Source organism: Poecilia formosa, unplaced genomic scaffold, assembly GCF_000485575.1.
Source record: "Poecilia formosa unplaced genomic scaffold, Poecilia_formosa-5.1.2 Scaffold4, whole genome shotgun sequence".
NCBI classification, from domain to species: Eukaryota; Metazoa; Chordata; class Actinopteri; order Cyprinodontiformes; family Poeciliidae; genus Poecilia; species Poecilia formosa.
The window spans coordinates 3,119,910-3,146,985 of record NW_006799943.1 but is presented as its reverse complement, the minus strand read 5'-3'; the positions used below and the strand labels follow the sequence as shown (position 1 = coordinate 3,146,985).

Below are 27,076 nucleotides of genomic sequence, written 5' to 3'. Positions count from 1 at the left end.
TTTTCCCTTCCACTCAACTTTCCAACTGTAAGACTGAATGCAGCATTCAGCGAACAACCAACTTCTTTAACCATAACATGTCCAAATGTTTGACTGATGCAACAATCAACTCATGAGGAGTCTTCCTCATGACTGTCGGACATATTATACCAATTCTGTATTAAAGATCTTTTTGTATTGTTGTGTGTAAATATTAAAACATATAGTCTCCAGAACACGTAATTTGTGTTTATTTGCTCTACATGGTATGCATTTAACTGAAAAACTACTTTTCAACTAAAAGTTAGCGCATTAAAGTTGGTGAAATTATTGATTTCTCTACGCTCCTCTTATTTCTAAGCTCAGCCCTTCCTCTCAGTTTCTTCAGTTAATTACCGGCTGCTGCAGCTCAAGGTGACAGGAAGCTGCTGGAGGGGACCATTTTTTTCCCTCTGCCCTCCCGGTTGTTCAGAGACGTCCCATAGGAACGCCGGGAGGCTCTAATTACGACATATTGTCTAAGCCGGCGTTTGCTCTTGTCCTGAAGTGAAGGTTCTCCGGCTAAAACAAAACCGAGGCACGGTTAAAGATGAGGATGGATTTGGGTTCAGAGGTAGATGGAGAGGAAGGGAGGAGACACCTGGCAAATGAATAGAAAAGAAATCTAGACCTTTGCATGTGTGCACATTTTGTCGGTGGTGGACCCTTCCTCACTTCCCACAGGCGGGGATGTAAAGCTATGAATAATGTAACAGGGAGGGGCGGAGGACCACTGGGTGTGGGCAAAAAAAAAAAGCTGTAGTTCCTCCTCCTTCCTTCCCTCACCGCCCCCGTTTTCTTTCCATTCTCCTCCCCTCGCCACGGTTCACCCAACCCCCTAGCAGCCGGCCGCACTGCAGAAGGTCAGAAGAGGAGAAGAAGAAGAGGAAAGAGGCAAGGCAGGGGTGGGGTGTGTGTGTGTGTGTGTGTGTGGATGTACGAGAATATGCCGAGGGGAGAGCGATGACAACCATGCTGAGCCCAAAGATCAGACAGACCAGGAGAGGTAGGTCGCTTTTCCCTTCCCTTCCCTGACAGCTGCAGCATCACCGTCTGCTCTGCGCTCAGTTGGTTCAAACGAGTCAGACGCACAGATTTTCATGCAACTTTTACGTGTTTTGTGAAAACAGTTTAAATTAAGATGAAACTGCAGCTGCAGAAACACTTTCAGTTGTCACATTTTCTCCTGCCCACGCAAATGCAAATCAGGAAACCTCCTGATTTGCATTTGCGTTTTACTCCAGCTGGATGCTGCTGCTAGTATGTGTACGCGTGTGCGTGTGTGTGTTTTACAGGGAGAGAGCAGCATCTCTGGTTCCATCAGCACCACGAGTTTGCTGTCACACACCAAAACACGCGTGTGTGTGTGTCCCTGGCGATGGATTTATTAATAAAGCGTGTGGATGCAAGTCTTCCTTCCGTCTTTCTTCCTTCCTCTCTTGGCACTAATCTCCATGACAACAATTATACAGCTGGATCAGATTAAGTTGAAATGAATAGGTCCTCATCACGAATGGGAGCGTGATGATCAAACCGTCCGCTGTAGTGTGTAAAATTGGTGACAAAGTGGATTAAATCATATTTGCATAAATGCGCAAAGTGATTTTAGACATCATGGCTCAATTACATAAAACTAAAATAAGTTGCTTAACAATCATGTCGGTTTACCATGTGTTTAAATAACAATCGGCAAGTATTCACTCTTTTTTTTTGAAGTTCAGTAACTTAATTATCTCCTTGCTTTATTTCTAACGTAGCGAAAGCAAACGGATTAAAACGTTGGTGCAATTCTGCCAGAGAAGCATCTACCGCGTCGCTCCGGTAAACTGCAGTCCGTGCGCTGACAGCGCCACATTTGCTGAGGCGCATGAAAAAGCGAGTGTGTGACAGACGTAGCAGGGAGTAACGCCTGCTGAGGCAGGGGTCAGAGCAGTTCAGAGCGCTAACCACAGAGCACGTGCTGGTAAGTAATTGAACCGCTTACGATGTCACGTCAAAAACGTCAAGGAAAAGATGTAAGAGTAACCGTGTAATTATCTGATATCGACGTTAAAGGGAAGATGGTGGAATATTTATTACCTAGGAGGTTGAATGGGCTCTTTTCACCTCTTTAAACTCTAAATATTGGTTTTAAAACATTTTTATTTTGATTGTGGAGCTGCGTATTAAAGACACAACAACATATCCAGCTAATGACACGATACACAATACTGGACTCCCAAGAGTACCAGAGATTTTAGGTATAAAATCAGTATCAGTATCACAAATCATAACCGGAGCTTCAAAGAGTCTGTAGTACTTAGAGCAGAATATTTTAGTCTAGGTTTGACTGGCATTATTTTTGGTTGTCTAAATATAAAGTGGTTCTAATGATGGAAGAAGAAAATTGCATCTTTTCCTCCCACAAATAAATCTGGAATTTTGCAAACAGTGTAGAGATTTTGTAGAAAGTCATTAAAAACATTAATCTGCTTCTGCCAGCCAGTGGAGGCTGATCAATAGTGGAGTAGCGTTTCCTCTCTGGTTGATCAAACACAAGCAACATTATTTTTTTTAAATAACGTGCAAATATATTCACAATCCATACTCCTTTTACAATGTTATCTTTTTAAGATACCCATCAAGAGAAAAAAAACTGCTCAGTTGGGTGAAAATATATTTGAAGCTAAAGTTTTAAATAAGTGAAAACAAATTTTAGCTTAAAAAAAACTACCAACGTTAATTTTTAGGTTAGCAGTACAAAATCTAGAAATATGGCTCAACATGGCTTGCGCAGACAGTGCTGGCTTGTTTTATGTTTACTATATTAAAGAACGATGGTACTACCATTAAAAATAACTTCTATTCCATTTGTGGTAGATTAGACTACAATAATTTAACCATATTATGTTTTATTATGGATTATTGGGTCAAACATCGATATAATTAGCCATCTAGCTTCCCAGACAGCTTTCTGGTTTGCTAGCTAGCTAATTAACTTTTAGCTGGCTTGGTAGATACTGTTTGTATAAATTGGTGTAATCATCTTATTCTGTCTTTAGTGTTTATTTATAGCTAAAAAAAAAAAAGGTTTAAATGAAAAAAAACATTTTCGTGTAACAGAAAATAACTAGTTACGGCTTGTGTCAAAATCACTTTTGAATCACTTCAGAATCACTTTTTTTAGAAACATTGTTAAGATCTCAGAATAGTTTGAGACAAATGGTCCATAGAGGTTTATTTTAATCAACAACAGCCCTATCCTACATTGGAGAGAAAAAACATCCCACTGCTGTGGTTTCAGTAATCTCTTCAAATGTCAACATTTTGAAGCTGTAATGGGCTTCGTGGTGCAGTGGCTGGCACCAGGAATGAAGCAGCAGCTGTAATTGCCCACATATCAGCTGCTTCTCCCTCACACTGCGTGTTTGATCTACGTTTCCATGGTTTTATGATCAAAGCGTTACAGTGCAGCACCACGCTGACTTTGTTTTTTCCGAGGCATGTGACTGAAAACTGACGGATCTGGGTACTGTAAGCAAGAGTGTGGATTTAAAAATAAGTAAATAAATAAATATCACTCAGATAATGTGGATGTGGGGGATGATTTAATGCACACACTCACTGCTGCAGATCTGTTCCACTTCATTGCAGGTTTCAAATAACAAGCATGTATGTCAACTGCCACACCTCCAGAAAGTCAAGGGTTGATGCCACACGCAAACAGAAACACACACACACACGCACACGGGCAACACATGCATTAATCAGTATGAGATAGCTGGATGTTCCAGTCTGATGCACCTGTAAACTCTCTCCGCCGGTTTCCCCAAGCCATAAATCACCGAACAACAACTAGATTAGCCAAATTAAATTCCTCCACCATGCCAATGTGAACAGCTGTGTGTATGTGCATCCATATATGCAATGCAGCTTTCTGTGTCATTTTCTGTAGCCTTTGTAGAGAACCCACTTTAAGTTACTAATGGAGATTCAGCTCTCTGGTGTGCATAGAAGCCATTTACTGCTGGTGATAAATATACAACTCCATGATGTATGAGGTGGGACTGTAGAGACCTAAAGCATGCAGGAATGTTGCATCAGATATCATAACATTTGGGTTTTGTTGTAAGCATGTGGACGACCATTTGTGCACATGGCAACAGATTCTCATGTGCCACAAATGAGTCCAGTTGCTCTGTGGCTGCCAGTTCAGAAACTGATCGAATAATTGAGAATTAAAAAAATTACTGTAGAACAGAACCAATATAGAATCTCAAACTAGCCATAATAAATTTAACATGGAGAAATGCTCTAATCACCCATGTCTTAGTGAATCTGGTAGTGCATTAAAGAGGTTTGAAAATGATTGCTAGGTGATGCATCTTGCAGTCTGTTTAATAGTGGTATATTTTATACATGCATCAAACACAGCCAATGGTTTTTGGCTTTATGATTAGTCAACCACTGAAGACCATTTGTACACATCTATAGTCAGTTTTAAGATTGAGAAGATTGGCAAAAGTCACAACTTCAGGGCAAAAGTACAAAAGAAATCCTTGTTTGGATACTCTATATTAATGCACTGATGTTAAAACCTTGTGAGGTCACTTCCATCGGCAAAAGGTCCATTGACTCTCTACCCACACCAAATTACTTAACAGTTTTGTCGGTGACCATCTTCAGCGACCATTGGCAAGAAGTCAGCAGCCCATCACAAGTCAACAAAGAGACACGACAACTATAGAAAAACAGACTCTCTCCGAAGAGAAATTTAGAGAAACCAATCAACCCAATAGTCGTGTTTTTGGGTTGTGGGAGGAAGACAATATTAAAACATGTTGGTAGAATTAAATTGTCAGACGTGTTTTCACAAACACTGAGCAAATTTTGAAGGCTGGATGACTGGGTCAAAGTATCTGCGAAACTGCAACTAATCTGCAGTGGTCAGAATCTTTTAACAGTTGTCCATGAACCAACGACTGGGTCACAGGTGGCCAGGATTGTTGTGTGCGTCATGATGTGTTGTAGAGAGAAACCTCAAGCAAAAGGAATAAATGATAGGTGGCAGGCAGGTAAGTACAGATGAACTGCAAAGATGCATTGAGAGGTGAAGAGGAACAAGAGAGAAAACGCAAGGAGAGGCTGGAATGAAGTTAGGAGCATGAAGAACTAGAAACTCAATGAACTGAGGGCAATAAAATCCATATTCCAACTAATCATGGAAGCATGAGGGTTGTGAAAGCTGGCTTTTGTAGTCCAATCCAACAGACTATCTACTGTAGTTCAAACTTCGGAAAAAGTCTTTGCTGGTTCTGATGAATAGATGACAGAACACAATATCAGTTTGTTCTATACGGAGCTGCATAGCAGGATGCCAGTTAGGGTACAAGTGATCTTCCCTGATGGCTATGGTCTCCTGATTAGAAAAGGATTTTACCACACAGTCAATGAATCAGAAATGGTTTGAACTGTATAACAATGAAGTGTTGATCAAAATCAAACATTTGTGGGAGGTACTGGACAAGCAGGTCCAGGCCATTGATGCCCATGTCACAACTTAAACTGACCCAAAATCAGTTTTAGATTTGAGAAATGCATTTGTGGGAAAACAAACTATTAAAAATTCCATGTCGGGATGCTGTGGTAGCACAGAGGTCAAGCATAACCCAGGTAAGGATGGGCTGGATAAATGATAATGCCATTTTGAAACCATGTTTCAAGTTATATGATGTAATGGCATAATAATGCAAGAACACATTTTCAAAGATCAATAATCTTTCAATTGTAATGAACACTTAACACTGGAACTGGAAGACATTTTAAATATCAAAAAATGTATAAAATATAAACAATATAACGAATAATGAAGTCTCTAAACAAAAACTGTCCAAAAAAAAAAGTGCGTGATGTGTGTGTGGGGGGGAGTTAATCGAGACCAAAGCACCTGACTGGAGACTTAAGTTTCTGGTAGAAAGAGAGAAAAAAGAAAAATAAATAGTGCAACTGAAATTACACTCGTTTTAACCGTTTTAATTTATCAAGCAATTAATTAATTTATTGCTCATTGTGACAGGCCTAGGCCTTTGTCATTCAGTTGGCTAGTTAGCTTTAGTCTATTTGACCAATAATGCAGTCTGCCAGTGTAGTTATGAAACAGTCAGCCAACTGTTGAGTACCGACTGCCTAAATTTCTTCTGACAAATTCCTTCATTTTACATAATCAGAATATTACTAGTAAGTTTCTTCTTCACCAGGACATCCACCGCCTCTTAGTGCAGCAGGCTCGTTGCAGTCCTTGTGACTGTGCCTATTCGCAACCTTATCAGCTCAGTGTGGCATACAAAACAGTTTGATGTGAATATACTGTTGGCCTCTGAGCAGATTACTGTGCAGAGCAAAACTGGGGACATTAATCTGGCTCTTTCATTGGACTTAAAGGATCTGCTGCTGCAACCTCTTGATGCTAAACATCAGATCACACCCTCAGGGTTTTAGTGGAGGTTTTGCCTCTGTTGGTTTTGACACACTATTTTGGAAGAGTTCATCTGTTATTCCTGGATGTTGCACTCCCTACCTACAATTACAAACCCTGAAAAATCATTGCACATATGCATAAATCATTCCTGGGAGGGCAAATCTAGGCCTAGAGTAAGTACATCTGCAAACAGTCCAGGATGACTGGACTGTTTGCAGTCCAGGATGAAGCAGAGCCTTTGACTCGACCCATCCTTAATTTGCTGTTGAGGACATGTTTCACAGAATTGCTGTGATTGTGCCCAAAAGCTGTTCCTACAATAAAAGTGCCTCCCTTTCAGAGTTTTAGTTCATTGTTGCAGAAGTAACCACAGAACAGTTCCACCCAAAACCCAAGGAAGGTCTGAATCACTCTGAATAGAAGGTCCAAATTTGTGGAGTGGGCAGTCAGGCTTGGCACACACAAACATGCAGAATTAAAAATCAGTTGTGACTCAGGGGTGAATCATCCAGTATGTTCCACTCGGGCTATGATCCGCGCGGCTCACGTGTTGAACAAAGGAGGTATTTTGTGTGGATCCTGAGGAGAGATGAAACAATGAAGGGGGTGTGATGAAGGGGAGATAAATGGATGGGCCGACTGGGGTGGGGAAGGTAACAATCATAGTAAGGGAACATGGCTGAAAGTTTAGTAGTGCTTGTTTTACTATGTTTCAGCATGTGTGGACCATGTGTACAAACATGGTAATGAAATGGTCTTGATAAGAAAACTGCCCTAAAAATCCATTTGCTAATTTTAAGGTTCTGGCAGTAGGACAGCAATGTAAGCCAAGAACTATAGATATTTGTTTGGGCATTAAAAAAAGCCTTTGAGCAACAGATATATCTAGATAGCAAAAAAGTGTATGAAAAAAGCTTTTGCAGCAAAGGGGCATCAGAAAACACAGATGGTGTCAAGTTTCAGGTTTGGACTCGAGTTTGAGTTCAGAAGAATTTGGACTTGACTTAGACTTGATTGTAAAGACTCATGATTCACTTAACCTCATGGCCTATAACTCTATTTTTTGGCTCCTTTTTAGATGATCTGTTTTATGGTATTTGTGTTTTTATTGGTCAGGTTTTATTTTATGAATTTGTACAGCACTTTACAGACTTTGGGTCTGTAAAGTGCTCTATAAGTAAAGGTTGACTGATTGACAAACTTTATCAAATGTAATCAAGAGTCAATGCAAACCAGTATGTACAGTGCAGACATTTGGATTGCTGCATAGTTTCCTATTGAAGGATGCACTTAATTTATTGAACAGAGTTGTTTTGTGGATCATCTGCTATTATTGGTTCATTGCATGTCTCACCTGTCCAAGTTAGCTGTAGCTTCCTAATATTTGACCATACTTAAGACTTCCCACTGTTTTTAGAGACTTGAGCCCTAGTTCCGCTTATCCTCTCAAAAAGGATAAGCGGAACTTATTTGAGACATGACTTGAACTTGGTAAAAGTCACTTGTAGACTTTGGAAAAACGAAAATTAGCAGTGCATTGACAGTTTTCTGACCGATCGTGATCACAACCTTTGAAAAGTCTGCCCTGCTGATTCTGATAGATTTTTTTGTCTGAAATGTTGCTAAAAATAGTAAGAAAAATTGCCAAGTTGGTAACAGTAGGGTGACTGTAAATGTGCAGACATGACTTGGTGGGTCGGTCTATTGGTCAAACCTCTCTTAAAGCAGAGCAGAAGATGACAGTGGTTGATTTTAGACCTTTGCAGAGGCAGATAAGATTTGTGGGTAAGATCAGCTTCACACGCAAGTATCGGCCAATCACAGAGTTCCTAAAACTAAGGAAATCAATGCTGACTATGTGTTCACCCCTATTGGAAATCAGTTTCCACATTCATCCCTAAATATATATACATTTTTAAACTCTGCTAAGTCGTGGTAAAGGTAACATACTCTGTGCTGTGCTGTAGAATATTGAATTGCACAACCTTTATCCCAATACACATGCTCTATTCAGAGTGTAGTGATTCAAAAGCATCACACATACTTCCAAGATGCAAAGACTATATTCCACCAAATTCTCACCATTCAGGCCCATGTAACAGATGCAAACCAAAACAGGAAACAGTATGACATCATCATAAGCTCAGGCTTTCCAGCAACAAACAGTTCAAGCTCAATAGACACTAAAATGCAGCTTTTCTGTTAGATACACTCCCAGTATGTTTGGTGTCAATCAAAAGACGAGTGTCTAGAAAAGGACCTGGTAAGCACAGTTAGGTAAGGTGGAGAATCTGATACTCTGGGCCTGTTTGTCTTGCCAGAAAAGTTAAAAACCATCAACACTGAGTATTTCAGCAAGAAAATGGTCCAAAACACAGGAATAGTTCACCAGAAGAAAACCAAAATATGCCTTCTCACTCCTCTGATCTAAACCCTACAGAAGACTTTTGGAGTATACTAATTAGCAGCATGCTTTAGAGAGGACCTAGAACTCTGGACGATTGGCAAATGAGACATTTTGGAAACAATAGCAACAGGGTGCCTAAAAGTTTTTTGAAGTGAAATTCTACTCATCTGATAAAAGATTCATTTAATTTAAAGTTTTCTTTTAACTTCATCAGAGCTGCCAATAGGTATGGACACCACATAATGTTCATTCAGTTCAGCTCCAGTGTCTTGGTAACAATCAAGTTGCTCAGGTATGCTTTGGTGTATTTTTTTATGTCTTTGCTGATTATTTGTTTTATTGGTTTTTATTGGAGGGAAATAATCCTCCATCTAACTTGGAATGCAATTATCAAGAGCCAAGGCAACGGGGAATCATTTCATAAATGATAAAAGTCCCTATTACACAGGGACTTGTGCTGTCTACTGTACTATGGGCCACCATGGAAAGACAAAACTAATTTAAATGTAAATTAGCAACAGCAAAGAATGAAACCTGCTTTATTATGCTTATATGTGACACTGCTCTCATAAAAATGAAACATTTATTTATTTACACATTTAAAACAGTTGGCCAATGAGAGTTTGCCCATAATACAAGAACTAATATGTTTCCTTAAGAACGGTGCTGCTAGAGAAGTTGATGGGCTCTTAAGGGGGCTTTGAATAGACCCGAGTGGCTGAGCATAAGAAGGGAAAGTAATTAAATTTCAAGTAGGAGAAACGGAGCGTGACAATGCAGAGAGGGAAGAATAAAGATGTCGGTAAGGCTGGAATTATAGGAGAAACACCACGGTAAAGGGACAGCGTTCATTATAACTTTTCGCACCACAAGCTTACACAATTTTAAGGAGACTGTGAAGTTTTATTTGTTTGTTTAAGCAAAGAGGATGCAAGACTTGTGTTTCTCTTTGTTCCCCAATTTTAAGCGTTAAACAAAATTCTTATTGGCTTATTAAATGACATGATATATTCCTGACTCAATTATTCAGGCATCCTATGAACTAAGATTGTTCATTTACTGAGTGTTGTACTCACACCCAGTGAAGGTGTCCAGATACATTTCAAGCATGACAAAAAATGTTTTTACCTCCACAGGACTTTGTGATAGATCAACACAAATGACTGTGTAATGAATAATTGTAAAATGGTAGCAAATTCCACTTTCTTCAAATAATCTGAAACATGTGACTTGCATTTGGTGTGTNTGTGTGTGTGTGTGTGTGTGTGTGTGTGTGTGTGTGTGTGTGCGTGTGCGTGTGCGTGTGTGCGCGTGCGCGTGCGTGTGCGTGTGTGCGCGTAATTAAACTATGTCACACTTATTGACTTAAGTTACTGAAAATCAAATATTTTTAAAATATCCTAATTAAGGGTGGGACTCTTGAATTAGTCTTTATGAATTACATTGCGTTTAATGAGTTAAAAATTGTAAGGCATGAATCACTTTTTTCTTTAAACATACAAATGTTCTGGGTGGAACCCTTCCATTTGCATGTTTCTGGCACATCCACAAATATTACACACAAGCAACATCAAACAACAGTCCCACCGCTAATTCTAATTCATTGAGACGACTTTCTAACCCACTCAAAGTTGTGTTGCTAAGAGCTGCATCCCTGACCTGTGTTCCTTTGTTTTACATTTACTTTTGTGCCTTTTAATAGAAAAAAATAGATAAAAAATTACATTAAAGTTGGAACAACATGTGAAGAAAAGAATACTTCTGTAAGGCTCTGAAAACATATTTAGGTCATCTCGGTTCCTAAGAAATAGCACAATGCTATGCCATTGAGCAAAGCTAGCTATAATAATGCCTTACAGTTAGCATATCAGATGTAAAATGAAAGACTATACATTACAGAGATTACACGCCCATTATAAAGAGAAGGTATCCAGTAGCTTCCTCCAGCACATTAATCATCACTACCTCACTAGAGGTTGCCATAGTAACAATTGATTAACAGTGGGCAAAGATTACTACTAGACTGCATTTAGCTTAATTTAAATAGAAAATTGACACTACTTTCACCAGTGCTAAGACCGTTCTATTATTTTGTCTATTGTATTTCTGAGTCCAGCTTAACCTTTTTAATTATTCTGTATATAATTCAAGTGTTGCAAATACACCAGCGTATCACACCAACAAGTCCTTTGAGTCAGCACTCTGATTAGCTCTAAACAGATAAGTCACGCCTGTTAAGGTTTAAACATATGTTGGACGTAGGAAGGAGAGTCATTAAAAAAGATAAATATTGATTTTTCTTCTTCCTATTCTTCCATCCGTTGCTTTAGCAACATCTGAAAATTGATCATGTCTAAGAGTGTGTGTGTGTGTGTGTGTGTGTGTGTGTGTGTGTGTGTGTGTGTGTGTGTGCGTGTGTGTGTGTGTGCGTGTGTGTGTGTGTGCGTGGTGTTAGAATGGACCACCAGGGAGGCTTTCTGCACAATTGAGCTGTAGAAGTTCTAATAAATCATTCAATAACTTTGATCCGTTACTAATGCTAAAAACAATAATTTGATGCAAAATTTTGAGTTACTGAAGATATTTTCCTAATCCAAACACTTCTATAGGAATCAACAAGGTTGTGGGTATAACTAACGCCCAACAGGACAATACAACAATTCAAATTGTCACTCTGGTTGGAAAACAGCATGACGCTTCCACCAACATGTTTGACAGGTGGATTTTCCAGAAGGCATTTAGATGGTCTACAGGTTTTATTTATGATCAAAAAAGGTGTTTTGGAGCCGGAGCTACTTTTTTCCCCAGTATCCTTTATGTCCGTGTTGACGTTCACCGTCACTGGCAATGCTAGGATTTTGTTTTTAAGCTTCAGATTGCATCCTTTTCTACAAATGATAAAGTGTTCATTATTGCATTTTAAGCAATACAATGTTTATCTGCTTACTTATTAATGAATTTAACTGTTTATTTGCATATTTCAATTCCATTCCAATATTACATACAAAAGACTTGACTAAATGAAAAATCTGAAGAATGTGCTAATTTTTTTTTATCCGATTACTCGATTATTTTTGTAATCAATTATTCTGATGATTAATCTATAGCTTCATGCCTAATCCATAGTTTAATCAGGTAAAAACTGACATTTTTAAAGCATATTCATCTACAATTTAACAGATCAATCTGAGCAGCGTCACAGCTCAATAGCTGCTCTGCCTTTTAAACTCGTCCTTGCCTGAGCTCAGGTTTCACACATTTGCTCAAAATCAGTCAGCCAGTCCCATGTGGTCCTATTATCTGCTGCTCTGCCGGGGTGTAGAGCAAAACAATCTCTTCCAAGGACCTCTGAAATTGAAGTGGGGCATTCCCGTCACCTGAGGCTGTGTGGAACGGCTGTGTGTACATTTCTTCTCTTCTCTGTTGTGTCTGCTCTGTTGTTACAGTATTTATGTCTGCAGTCCCATTCCTCGTTCAGACAAGAGAACTAGCACCCTGAGGCAGATGGTTGTAAGTGGTCATGTCTGAGAAACTGCAGAGCAAGTGTGTGTATAAAGTTTACAGAACAGAGAGAGAAAATCTAATTTGCCATGTTTGGAAGCAGAAAATATGCGAGGCAACAAACTGAAGGAATAACAAATCTGCCCTATGTCTTTATATAAAAATATCTTGTATGTGTTGCTTTTACTTGTTTGCAGCCAGGTCGAAGAGCATGGTGATGGGAGAGGTGTCGCGAGGCTCGTGCAGGCCAGGCTCCCCCAGCCTCCAGGAGGGGGCGCTGAAGGCCGGATGGCTGAAGAAGCAACGCAGCATCATGAAGAACTGGCAGCTACGCTGGTTTGTGCTGCGCTCAGATCAGCTCTACTTCTACAAAGATGAAGAAGAAACCAAACCACAGGTAATGTTTCAGACATGTCAGGGGCTTAGGACAATAAACTCACAACCAGTATACACTTAGTATATTACACAAACATGCTCATGGATTAACTTGGAAAAACAAAAGGTTGTTTGAAAGTATCCAGATGCTGGTTAAAGATGAAGTATTTTGTTTCACAAAAGCATTCCACGTTACACTTTTGGAGGGTTCTCTGTATACATGACGATTACCAAACATTTCTAAGGTTACAGTTTTAAGAACAGTCAAAATTCTGTCATACCGTTCCAACACTTCAAAGTATTTTGAATGAGATGCCAGAGAAAGTACCAAAGTAACAGGAGGAAAAATTACCACCACCACTAATACCCAAGTCAGCTAACTGAAAGGAGGTTAGTATCAATTGCTGAGATTTTTTTTATTACTCCAGCGGTCTTTATTCATCAGTAGCTGGACAGTAGAAGGGCAGAGAGAGAAGGGAAGACATACAGCAAATGGTCCGGGTCCACCCATCATTCTGAATTCTGTCAGTGTAACACACACGCACCTCAACAGATGTGTGCTGAGGTGTGTGTACATCCCAATCACCTTTGGGATGTAGTGAAACGTTAGATTTGTATCATGGGTGTGTAGACAGCAAAACTGCAGCAGTTTCAAGTTGCCATCAGGTCACCACAAACAAGAATCTCCAAGGAATTTATCCCAAACATTGAAATAAGGACATTCTGTAAGCAAAAGGCTTTACTACTACAGTGAAAATCCTTCCAGGGGAAATTTCTTTACTACTGAGCCCAGATGCTGACTCATATTTTCCCAATGAGAGAGTGAGAGAATGGAACATACGTGATGTGACGATCATGTAACCCAGAAGAACGCACGCATTCCTTTAAATGTTTGTTATAATCACCTAAAATGATCTTGCCAAACTCTGAACATGTATCGATCCTCATCTTCACTCCGCATGACTACTGTTCATTTAAAGCAGTCCTACCCTTTAGTACCCATTATCATCCTCCTACCCACACAGTAACTGAAGGCTTTGACAGTCCGTTCTTCAATCAGACCTTGCCAATACTCATTCACCCTGAATTGATTTGAAACTCCCAATGGATTTAGCTGCACCCTTACGCACACACAATCACCTCCTCCTAAAAACCTGAATATGTGACTGTCAGTCTACCCTTTTTACACCCCCCTCCTCTTCTAATCGATTGGGAATCCAAAGGCCTAGAGTGGAGTTGGTTGTGTCTTTGTGGGGGTGAGAAGACTAATCTCGGAAACGGAACAAGACTACCCCCCCAAAGAGATAAAAGGATGTGATAATTGGCAGCAGGAAAGGCAATACTGAGGGGGGGATCTAGACAGGTTTTCTCCTCCCTTTCATCATGCAGAGATAAATCCACTACAGGGCAAATGGACTCTGGTTATCAGACAATGGATGATGGGAACTGCCATTAGTGAACACAAAACACAGCCCACCCTCAGATACAAGATTACTTTAAAGTGATGAGGCCAGAGAAGCTTTTATGGTCTCTCTTTATTGCTAAATGTTTTTAACAATATGTTCAGATGTCAAGATCATCATGATCGTCTTGTAGTTGTCTTATCTTATTTAGCACTGTCGCATTGCAGCAAAGAAGGTCCTGGGCTTGAATCCCAGCCAGGGGTCTTTCTGCATGGAGTTTTCATGTTCTCCATGTTCATGAGTGGGTTCTACCTGGGTACTCTGGCTTTCTCCCATAGTCCAAAAACATGACTTTCAGGTTGACTGATCTCTCCAATTTCTCCTTAGGTGTGACTGTGTGCATTATTGTCTCTGTGTTGCCCTGTGACAGACTGGCAACCTGTCCAGGGTGACCTCACCTCTCACCCGTTGACTACTGGGGATAGGCACCAGCACTCCTCACAACCCCTTTAGGGATAACATGTTGGATAATGGATGGATGGATGGATACTTGCACAGAAATGACTGTTGAGAGGCTAAAACATGTGTCCATAACAATGCATAGCTGAACTGTTTGAGGAAGTATTTCTTCCCCCCGTACTGGTATGCTTCTAGGATAAACAGATTTATGAACTCACCGTGCTTAACTGGGCTGCAGCTTCTCATGAGCTTGCACACTTGCACACAATTTCAAAAGCATTGGCTAAAATGAGACTCCCATCAGTCAGCACAATCAACTGTCTGATTTGTGTTCTCAAGTTACGAGTTGCCTTTATTCCTCTACCCATTCATCTTCAGCCAGCTACTACCCGTGTTATTCTGAGCACACAGCTCCCCTGGGATATTCATCCTGCCATGCCCCTGAGCCCCATCAATCCAGAGCCCCTCTTCCGCCCCTTCCATTTGTTTCCATAGCAACTAATGCTGGCGACAGCCCGGCCCTTCTGGCTGAAGCGGTTTTGGCAGACTCTGCACACCGTTTGATGGAGGGTGCCAGTGAAGAGATTAACGGGGGGTGACCTGCAGAGGCTGGCATCTTTTTGCAGCTTTCTTGGCCCCTGCCTCTTGGAGGCTAAATGGATATTGATCTGGATAATGTATTCTGATAATCTGTGTTGGTTCTGGTTCAATCACAGAAGTGGCTAAGCTTAAGAGGTGTAACATAAGAAGAGGAGAAGAAAGAGCAGAGGAGGAAACATTTTTTTAAAGAACGTAGATGTACACGTGTTGGAGAAATCCAAAATGAACGTAGGTTAAAACACAAGGAATAGAAATAAAAGAGTGGCATAAAGTAAAGATGTACTTCACTTTGGCACAGTTATTTAACTGAATTTCCCTGTGTGTTTCAGGGCTTTATACCCCTACAGGGATGTCAGGTCAATGAGCTCACTGCCAACCCAGACGAACCAGGCAGGCACCTCTTTGAGATCGTACCAGGTGAGAACCGATACCTTCCTTTTTACTCATCTTTGTCTTCTTTGATTTAATGCACCAGTCTCACAAAACACCATTTGACTCCACTTTTTCCATGCTCACTTCTAATATCCAAATATTCATCCAGCAGAGGGTGCCGTTTCTCTAGCCACTTTTCTCTCTTCTCACACTCTTGTATCATTTACCGTAGGGACTGACACAATGACAGTCAATTTCAAGGTGCCAGAAGATTGTCTAGCACGAAAAAAAGCACCTCACCCTCCACCTCTTTTAGCTGCATTGAGACTTTAGATTTCAGAGGCGTAGGAGAGCGGTCATGCTTCACACACCAACTGACAGAGAACCCTTGACCATTGCTTGTACGCGTCTTCAGACCAGCAAAAAGCTTTACTATCCAGGATTATTGTGGTTTCTAGTATAAATTGAGCAGGAGTTTTGACCACTCTTCAGAAATTAGAGACCTTTGGATTTTTCTCTGGACTCCAAAATCAATTTTGACGTGAATCCGAGATCATTATTCTGTTGGAACACCCAACTGTGTCCAAAGTTAAAGAATTTGGAGGAAGTCATTTCTCACAGTTTGACTTTTAATAGTACATCAGCCTCACTGGCAATGAAAGACTCGCAGCATAATCCCAATGCTATATTTGTATAGGACCGAAAGATAGATGTCACTGTTTGTGGACATTGCTTGACGTCAGATTTACGGGTGTAAGAGTTTTTGGGTAACACTTTATTTGAAGGGGGGTGAATAAGACTGTCATGACATTTTCATAAAGATGACATAACACCTGTCATGAACATGAATAAGCCTTCATGAATATTTATGACTGTTGTCATAAAGTGTCATTCGGTAAATTATGACACTTTTAATACAAAGTTGACATTATTCAAAATGTATTTGATATGACAACTTGACATTAACCAGGAAATCATTACTATTTAAACTTTACCTTTAATAACATAAAGTTACCTAATTTTTAAAATGCAATCAGTAATTCTTTTATAACAAATTTATAACAGTAATGATTTCTTGGTTAATGTCAAGTTGTCATAACAAAGACATTTTGAATAATGTCAACTTTGTATTAAAAGTGTCATAATTTACCGAATGACACTTTATGACAACAGTCATAAATATTCATGAAGGCTTATTCATGTTCATGACAGGTGTTACGACATGTATGTTATGTTCATGTTACCGAGTTTGTTTTGGCTCTAGTGGCCTTTATTTTGATAGGGAATTGACAGGAACGAGGGTAATGAGAGAAAGGGGAAGACATGCAGCAAACGTCAACAGGCCGGGACTCAAATCTGTAGCAGCCGTGAGGACTCCATACTCCTCACGGCTGCATAAGTAAAAGATAAAGCTCAACGCAGGCAATAACTATATATTCCTCATGCTTTCCTTCAGCATTTGTTTGTTGGTCTCTTCTTGTGTTTGGAATAGTTGACAGGTTTGCGAGTGTCTGTGTGTTTTCTTCCTAACCAGTCAATATTGCAGGGGGGTGTGATTCCCCCCACGAGCTTCAAACTGACGGGTCTGCACAGCTGGACCGAGAGAAGAGAAGGGAGTTTGAGCAAAAATTCAGACAGCTGAGGAGAGAAGTGGTCGAGTGGAAAGAGAAAGGGGGAGGAAGCATGACATGATGGGAAAAAAAAAACAGATTTTTTTTTTAAAGATATGTGGACTATCACTGATGGAAGTTATTGCAAGTGTTTAAGATTTTTATCGATCCACAGGGAAGAAACTTAGGTTACCGTACTTCCTCTTTATCCAATCTAACCTACTGAGAATGATAGACAGTGAGGCTTTACTCACTTACTGATGTGTGAAAGAAAGAGGCTTGAAGCTTTAGATTTCACATGGTGTTCAGCAGTTATGGTGAAATAAAGGAAATTTGCATGTTTTCTTTAAAATTCTGGTAAAAAGTGATGATTAGGGTGATTGACACCAACAGTTGCATATCATAAGTTTAACTGCAGTTGTGCATCATCCACAGATCCACAGTTGGCTTCAGCCGAGTTGTAAAATGTAAATACTGAGAAATGGCAAAAACATTTAATACTGATTCTGAGATTTACATTTAACCTTGGAAGCTACCAAATTAGGTTAATATGGTTTAACTTATTGCCTGAAAAGAATCTGGCAATCTAGTGTTTGTCATCAACACTCTCTTATGATTTTAAACTGTGTATTTTAATGTATTCAATGATCAATAAAACTATTCAAAACAATAAAAGCCACATTTTAAAAATCCAGCATGTGCGATAAACACATTGATGGCACAAACGGATATAACAAAGCATATGGGCTGTACTTCATTTTGTTCTCTTGTTTCCCACTGAGGCTTTGCTCTCACTTGCAACCTGATTGAACTGTAGACATGTTGTTACAAGACAAAACAGTTGCCTTTTAAATAAACCCTCCCATGCCTGGCTTACTCTGACATTTTAAAATTCCTCTCTGATTCTGGAATTGGTGAGCCTTGAATCAGTAACTGTATCACCAGTTACTGAAAATGTGCTATATAAATAAAATTACCTTACCTTACCAAGGAGTGTTTTTGTTACTGTCAAATGGTAATGCTTAGTGCAGCACATTCTGATTGGAAAAAGTATTGATTTGGGGGTAAACTGGTAAAGCCTGATCAACATTCAAATTGGAATCAAACAGTTTCTTGAAGCCTCCCTAATAAAAAAAATTCCAGCAACTTGTACCTTTTATCACTGGCAGTTTATCCGATTGGCATCTTAAATTTAGTCTTATGGCTATTTCACTAGCCATAAGACTTGGAATAGACATAAGAAGCAATAGCTTTTTCCATCATTTTTGTGTAAAAGAAATCAGCAAGAATTGGAAAATGGGTCCATTTAAAGTAGTGCTAGAATTAGCACAATTAGCTACTGCAATAGTGCTAATGCAGTAATGCAATTTACTATTAGATATTTATTGGTATACTGCACCAGTAATGCCATCCATTCGGGTGGTATACAGTGTTTGTTTTATTTGCCGAGTAGAAAAGGTTTTCCACAAAGTTCTTCAATTGACATGTTGTATGATTAACCTGGTAAAAAGCAGCTCCATGTTCTATGCTTACTGTGACATTTTAAAATTCCTCTCTGATTCTGGCAATAAAACGTGCTACAGTTCAAAGGGTTTGGACTCTTGGTTTTAGAGAACCGATTGCTTCCTGTAGGTGTGGACTGTGCTGAAGTTTTAAATTTTACCCAATCACTAATACTTGGCTCAAAACCAGAAAAGTAATGCAGGCAATGCTCCAATTCGATGCTTTGAAGCTTACCGGAAATTTCCTGCACTGTAAACAACCATCCTCCACTGTGAAGAGAGAAGTGCCAAGTCGAACGAGATGGATGTTAATTCAATATTTGGAGGCGTGGCCAACCGGATGGCTTCTTTAACCTCCTCCACCAACATTGCCAAACTACAGGCAGACTACATTTCTAAAACAGCGCAGAAAATCTACGTCTTCATTGACAACGTTGCTGATTGGCCCGGTTGAAATTCTACTGGAGAAATCCAGGTCAATGGAAGAAAGCCCAGAAGGAGCACCAAAGGGAGATGAGAATAAAATGGAACTGAATAGGAAAGCAATGACCAAGCTAAGGTATGATAAATGCTTTCATTGTGTCCGAGGATTAGATCTAGTTGGACTTGAGAAACACTTTCAGAGTTGCCTGTGTTCATGGAGCTTGACTGGCTTTATAGGTTTTCCCTGTGTGTGTGTTGGTATGAGTTTGTCTGACAAAGCTTAGAGGACAGCCCATCTCCCAGTTACTCCTCACAGACACTCTAAAGAGACAGAGAGAGAAACTTGTTCCACCCCTCCTCGGGGATTTGCCTCTCCCCAGGGGGGCTGAGAGTACAGACCTGTTGCCAGCACTGCTGAGTGAGAGAGCAACGGAAGAAAAGAGAGTGTGAAAAGACTGAGGTGTAGGAAGCAGGGCTCGTCTGACGGTTTCAGTTTCTACCAGAGTTGAGTATGCCTCAGCGGGAGGTTCTGGCCACCGGCACACCTACCTGCGTGCCGATCGGCTTCCAGAAGGAGCTCGTGTTGTTGGAGGAGCTGCCTCTTCATGCCAGAGCCCTAGGCCCAAGCCTCTCCCCGCTGCAGCCTCAGACATGGGGCTGGTCTGCTGCAAGCCGGACAGACTGAAGAAACAACATCTCCAAGGTAACAGGAAACAGATGCTGGAGAGTTTTTACAAGTGTGGCAGACAGTGGAGTGGAGACCCAAGTGCCTTTGAGACTGCTAGAGGCTAAGATTTACAGCAAAATCGGAACAAACTTTTTTTGTGTTTTGAGTTAGGCAGTCATTTGGGGCTCATTTTACTTCTGGGATTTAGACATTGGAGGAAGACTTAAGCATAATGAACATAAGTGAAATGTGCCGCTTACCATGGCAAATAGCCTCGTCTCAAACACCTTTTATCACGTTTGTGGGAAGAAAAAGAATTTGTGGGAGATAAAAGTTTGAGCTTTTTTCTTTTAAAAAAAAAACAAAATTAAATGTACTTTAGCATACATAGCTTACATATTTCACTCAGGTCCCTTAGGACCTAGTCCAAGTCAGTCAGTTCCTCCAAAAGACAGAACCCCCAACCATAGCTTGTTTTGGTGACTTAACTCATAAAAGTTTCTTCTTAAAGGCAAGGAATGGTCCAACAAATATACCACAGAAAGGAGGTATATGTATATCTTCTTATGCAAGAAGATGTTATGACATTAAGGATGCATTCACATCAGCTTAATCTGCTTTAATTGAACTCTAGTTTGTTTGCTTAGAATGTCCGGTTCACTTCGGGAGGTGTGAAAGCACAAACTCTGAAGAGAACCAAAAGGAGTGAACTCTGTTCCGCCTACAAACCTACATCTTGATTCAGTTGACGTAAACTTTGGTGCAACCTGAATGCATGTGGATGCCAAGCAGAGCAAATACCGCTTTAAAAGTAAGAAGCAGAATAAGAAAGCAGAAAGCAGGCTGTCGTGTAGGACAGTGGTTTTCAACCCTTTTTTGGGCCAGCGCCCCCTATCCATTATCCTTACCCCCCATATCAAAGAAGATGTAAGCTACTTGCACCAAATATTATTTCATGATTAATATTACCGTCATTATTGTTGCCATCTTGATTTATTGTTTCTGCATTTATCATCAAAAATGTATCATCATTTTCAAAGGTGTCTAAGAAAAATGAAATGGACATTCAACTTAAAATTGGTATGCCAACCAGCAGCTAATCAGAGTGGAAACAAATTCTTGTTCTGTGCCATTTTCTGATGTTTGTTGTTAAATCTTACACAAAAAGAACAGATAAAAAATGTACAACAATTCCAGCTTTGAACAATTTTCAAAATTACTATGCTCTGCAACAGTAAAACATGGATAGAACTGCAACTATATCAATCAGAACTTTTCTTCTCTTCAGCGTTTCTGCCAGTTTCTGGTGGTGCAGCTCTGTGCTGCCTTCAGGAGAATGGGACATCAGAGTATCATCCATAAAATTTAATCCACATGGCATTTACTGTGCAAACCAGTGCTTTCAGAACAAAAGTTCCAGGTCCTTTTAATGTCACACAAGTGGGACAGAAATATGGATGATATTTTCAATAAAACTGTGTGTTGATTTATAGATTAATAGTTACACTGTACAGAAATTACAAAAGGCAAGGCTGGTTCTTAATCAAATCCTAATGAATCAAATTGAAAGTGTCATGGAATCACTTAACAGCATCATGACATTAATATCGACATGAAAAATACTGAAGAAATAAATGTATAAAATAATATTTAATTAAAAGCATAAATAAGTAATAAGTTCCTTGCCATTATGGTCTGTAAAATACATTTATTCTTAGTACTAGATATGGTCTCAACAAACCCATGGCACTTCAACAATATTATTTTTTATCTGAAAATAGTGCCTGTTTGTTCTTACATTTAGTATCCTGTTAATTATTGCTCAAAAGGCCTTGCCATATAGGTTTATTCCTCTGCATTTACTTTAGTTTCTTCTTGCATTTTGTTCTTTGTGCATTTCCACTTAGTTTCCTTTGATTTGTTTTATCTTTTCTTGGTTTATTGCCGTTTCCCTCGTTTATTAGTTTGCTTCCCCTTTGCATTGACACGCCATCTTCCCTCATTATGCCATTCACCTGCTGTGCCGCCTCATCATCTGATCTGCCCTCATTTAAGTCCTTGATTTTTCACTGTTCAGCGTGAATCAGATTCGGACTCTCTGTTTTCATATCCTATCCCCGTTTCTGAGTTTTGCTTGTTTTTAATGGTGTGGAGCTGTGGGGGAGCGAATCAATGGGGAAAGGCAGACTGACTTACCTGTTACAACGACAGAAAAAAATCACGGTAAACTGATAAGTGAGATTTCAAAGTGCTGGCGCTGCCGTTACATACCGGACCACTTACAGTTCCGATGTTAACTCTATAAAATGAACGTTCCACCATGGGCGCTCTAAATAGTCATGCCAAAAAATGACTATTTTGGCATAATAATGACTTACATTCATGGAAGGATTTTTTTTAATTTTTTTATTTAAATTGGTTCATTTTTGTGATCATGATTTTAGTCATTACATGTTGATCAGAGCGATATTCCATTGTCCTTCCATGGAAGCGGGCATCACCCAGATGAACATTAAAACACTTTTCAATACAAGTTGCTGCTTTGACACGACTACAACACTGCCAAAACACATGTATATAAAACCCCCAATAGGACGTCAAATATTTGAAAACCAGACATCAGACAAGTGAATGACAGGAAGGCCGTTAGCCAGTGTAACACTGAACTGATGCGGTGAAGCTACCAGTAGCAGGAACACGGAACTGTAATAAGAAGCTAACAGGAACACTGAAGAGAAGAGCTACCATAGTTGCAGCCGAGCATGATTTAATGTCTCCGTTTTTAGCAAGTAGCTCATAGTCTAAACACGTATTGTTGTGCTATAAGGGGTAAAAGTTTACCTTTGAGCACACGACCCAAAGAAATCGCAGCGCCCCCTACCATCCGCTGAACGCCCCTGGGGGGCAGAACCGCCAGTAAATACAACCAAGACAAATACATTAGAGGAAAGACGTGCGGTCTTTTGCCAAAGACAAAAGAGAAAGCCTACAACCTCTAAAATCCGACACTACTCCATTTTTGTTCATATTTTTGAAGGAGGAAGTTGCGCTCAGTGTCTTCTTCAGAGGTTTTTGTCTCCTTTCCATCAATAGTTGTTGGTGCAGCGCCACAAGTGAAAGTAGCACCAGCTGCTCTGCCCAGGTCTGGTGGACCAAGCTATGGATAGATTTACATCTACAGCTGTGTTTCACCATTCACCAAAATACACATACACCCTCCTGCTGCTCAAATGTTCAAATTCACTGAGCAGGTTAAAAGTTCTGGTGGGCATCTCTGGCTCTTATCTTCCTGATAAGATTTTCCATCACAACAAGAAGTCATTCTCCCTAATCTGTGGCATTCCACAAGGTACAGTTCTGGGTCTTTTCATCCTTCCATTTGCAGACATAATTTAATCTTTTCTGATATTTCCAACTACATCTACAATTCAGTGTGAAATCCACAGTCAACACAACCATCCACCAGGACATGTTAGAAATTTTCATGCTCTCCTCTCCCAACATGCTGTTACAGCTATGCAGTGCCACAGGCTGATCTCCAGGCCATGTCGCATTGACGCAGTAATTGCAGCAAAAGTACCCTCAGCCATGTACAGAGTGCATGAATACTCGTACACATCCATTTTATTTGTTTTTCTAAGGCACTGAATTTGGGGTCTCTAATCTGTAAGCCATAATCATGAAAATTACAAAACTAAATGCTTTAAATATTTCACTTTGTGGAATGAATATTTACAAAATATAAGCTAAACTTTCTGAAATGAGTGACAAATACACAAGAGACGTTTTTGGGGAAGTACTTGTATTCCTTGACTTGATTTCTTATTCATTGTTAGAAGAAATTACTACATTCCCAATTCACTGTTTAGTCCCATGGCAGTTTAGGCACTGTTCATACTGGACATCTTTACTTTCGTTTTGTTGTTCACTACTCTGCTGTTGCTGACCAATACAAGCACAAAGCCCATCTCACGTTTGGCAAAACTAAAACACATCTCGATGGTCTCCAAAGCTTTGGGGAAAATATGTGAAACGTCATGGATGACGTTTGATAACTGAGTTTGCTCAGGCAGACATTTAATTTCTGTGTTGATAATTTGTAAACCCCGTGTTCCTGAATGAAGCTAGATTATATTCCTGTTCTACTGGCCGGTACGGTCATACGGTGCAGCCCTGCTCATCATGAGAGTGTGACTTTAAAAAGCTGGGTGACAATGGCCCTCAGCTTCCATTGAGCTGCTGTTTAAATTTGGTTAAATGACTGAGACAACAATGGCTGTGGCTGTGGCAACACCAGCGCCCGACACTAATGGCTCCAAACAAGAAAACAGAGACATTCTCTGAATTACTCAAGTGTTTGCTAAAGAGATAAAGAAAAGTGATTTTTTTAATTTCTTGCTTCATTTTGGGTTTTTTTTCCTTTTCATAGAATTTCTTATTTAGCAGTATTACCTTATAGCAATCTTAAGTGTTTCTTTTTTTCCTCCAAATTTAGTGTCTTTATATGTCGAGTATGATTGTGTTTATGTGCTGATGTTTCAGCTAAAACAAGCTGCTCAGGATTTGATCAAGCGCTTTGAGCAGAACTGATGGAGCCATCTAGTGGCGAGACAAATGTAATGCATCTTTCTTCACCTTTAGAAAACAGATGGTTTGGGAGTATTTTGCATAAACCCAAAAGTAATAAAAATAGTGTAAAAATTGTTTTATTGCATAACAGTATTATAGTGAACAATAACATAACCAGAGGTGGATAGACTGTGGCTGAATTAGAACAATTCCTCAAAGATTAGTGGTTTAGAGGGCAATTACTTTTTCCACACAGAACCATGTAATTTTTTATTTTTCTGCCTTAATAATTATCTTCATTAAAATACTGCATTTTGTTTACTTGTGACATCTGACTAAAATTGGTTTGACGATTTGAAACACTGCAGTGTGACAAACATACAAAATAAAAAAAGGTAATCAGGAAAGAGGGTAAACACTTTTCACACCACGGTACTGTGCGTTCAGGCAGTAAGGAGTTCAACTTGGCTATACTCTGATGCTGGCAGCTAGCCCACATCTTTACATTTCTCATGTGAACTCACTACCAATAAACCGTAGACATTGTCTATAACAATGAGGCCTTTGTCTCCATGTCTTATTCTGCATATCATAGCTTGTTTGATGTATTAACTTCCCTTCAAATTAATTCAAGACGCTTTAGTTTAAACTTCCCACGCGGTTTCATTCCATTAACTATGTCATAAGTGTGTCACATGTTCAGTCACCTGTACTCCTCAACTCCTCGTCTTTGTCCCTCGCCAGGTGGAACGGGAGAGAAGGACCGTGCTCCGATTAGCCATGAATCCTTCCTGCTCATGGCAAGCTCGCAGACCGACATGGATGACTGGGTCAAGGCCATACGGCGGGTCATCTGGGCGCCATTTGGCGGAGGTAAACTCAAACCTCAACCTAAAACACATGGAAAAGACATGGTTTATGTAGGGAAGATGAAGACTAACATTCTTCAGTCTTCAGAATCACAGCAATGTTAATAAAAACAATGCTTATAAAGTCTGAAGACAGACCTCCAAAAGCGGGGAAAATGTTCATTTCCTGTCGGCCACACAGGCTCCAGAAATCTACAAAATGCATTTGAAATGAGATTTTAACGTTTAAAATGGAAATGCCAACATCATACCTCACCTTTAGCTTATCTGTGTCAAGTTAGATGATATAGCTGCTAAGTATCCTAGCTGTTCCTAGCCAGCAACGTCTTCACAAACATGATCCAGTCCATCTATTCCAGGATCTTTCCAATATAGACTAAATTAGATCACAGGGAGCTTCTATTTTGTTTCCGCCATCAGTTGAGGGGAACTACAGTCAGACATATCTGGATATGTTTCTATCCTGTCAAGTTAACTTGACAGGATGTATGTCTGGTTTTGGTTTGAATGATGGTTGTTTGATGCAGGAACCAACTAGTCTGATGTTAATCATTAGCTTCACATCCCAGATTAGTTAACTTGACAGGATAGAAACATATCCAGATATGTCTGACTGTATAGAGGACCAAGACGCAGCTTAACACCAGTGTCTTATGTTACCACAGGAAGGAACTATATTAATAGGAGCATAAATTTGGAGTAAGTTACCAATAATATCATGGATGACATCACTGGCAGACTTGTTATATTTGTCATTCTGTCTCAAGCAGATGCTTCTTTAACTTGTACATTATTAAACTTAAATTTTTTATTTATTTATTTTTGTACGTCAACTACATTGCTTAGAGTATAAAACTGAAAAGAAATATTATAACAATGTGTAAAACTACGGTAGAAATGTACCCAAAAAAGTAACCATATTCGCTAGCTTTGTAACATTAGCTTAGCGACGTCTTACTTGAGCCAGTTAGCTCAAATCTTACAAGAAAAAGAAACATAACCCTAAACTGTGACAGTGTGAAGTATTTAGCAACAATTACATCAATGGAGCTAATAAACTCGGTTCTGTGTGTGGCTCGGTCATGATTCCAGCCTCCCTCCCAGTTTCACAGGTCCCGGAGAGGCGTGCGTGCGTGCGTGCGTGTGTGTGTGTGTCGTCTCGGTTCACAGTCCAGAATAGACCTGTCGCCAGCTCTAGGGGCTGAGGTTAACAGCGCACTGACCTCATCATGTTCTTCTGCTGTGCTGCAGTCGTCTAGTTTGCCCCAGCTTACTTGATTCGGTTGTGGAGTATGGAAATGAAGGATTAATGCCCTGGTTCCCAGAGTGAAATGCCAGACACGGGATGGATTAACGTAGTGAAATGCAGCTTTGGGATGTATGAAAGACGCTCTCTGCTGCCGTGCAGCTCCTGCATGGTGAAGTACCACGATTACTGCGAGCTGTCAGCCAGCTGTGACTGCTGCAGCCTATCAAACAGTAATTAGCTGCTAATTCAATACACCTAGGCTGTCAGAATAGCTGATTTAAGCTAAGTATATTTATGTTTTTATTAAGTATTACGTCAACTAAATTATAAAGTTAGTAACGACTAAAGTTGGGGATAAATTGTATTGCTCTAACAACATTTATTCTAATAACATTTTGTCTTAGTGTATCTTTTTAAAATCATTTCATATTGTTATGGCATTATGGTCATGCATTTTAAGTTTGTGCAGCTTAATTTTTTAAAAATGCAATACATAAATAATTTCACCATTATATCTAGAAATAAGTAAGATAGATAGATAGATAGATAGATAGATAGATAGATAGATAGATAGATAGATAGATAGATAGATAGA

General features: G+C 39.7%; 1 protein-coding gene and 1 long non-coding RNA gene across 4 annotated transcripts in view; one reads left to right on the top strand and one right to left on the bottom strand.

The window, feature by feature from the left end:
- Positions 1-817: 817 nt before the first annotated feature.
- arhgap22b (Rho GTPase activating protein 22b) overlaps positions 818-27,076 on the top strand; it is a 33,137-nt gene continuing 6,878 nt past the window's right edge. Inside the window, exons 1-4 of one of the 3 annotated variants that reach the window (XM_016675484.1) lie at positions 818-1,024; positions 12,581-12,780; positions 15,550-15,637; positions 25,108-25,236. In XM_016675484.1, coding sequence (XP_016530970.1) covers positions 982-1,024; positions 12,581-12,780; positions 15,550-15,637; positions 25,108-25,236 — 460 coding nt within the window. In that variant the 5' untranslated portion in view covers positions 818-981. Of the gene's footprint in view, positions 1,025-12,580; positions 12,781-15,549; positions 15,638-18,573; positions 19,831-25,107; positions 25,237-26,462; positions 26,712-27,076 lie in introns of those variants that run through there. The other 2 variants (XM_016675485.1, XM_007560190.2) reach the window with 2 other exon arrangements.
- LOC107837125 (uncharacterized) overlaps positions 15,883-27,076 on the bottom strand; it is a 26,490-nt gene continuing 15,296 nt past the window's right edge. The window contains exon 4 of the long non-coding RNA XR_001663117.1: positions 15,883-15,893. This is a non-coding gene — a long non-coding RNA (uncharacterized LOC107837125). The remainder of the gene's footprint in view (positions 15,894-27,076) is intronic.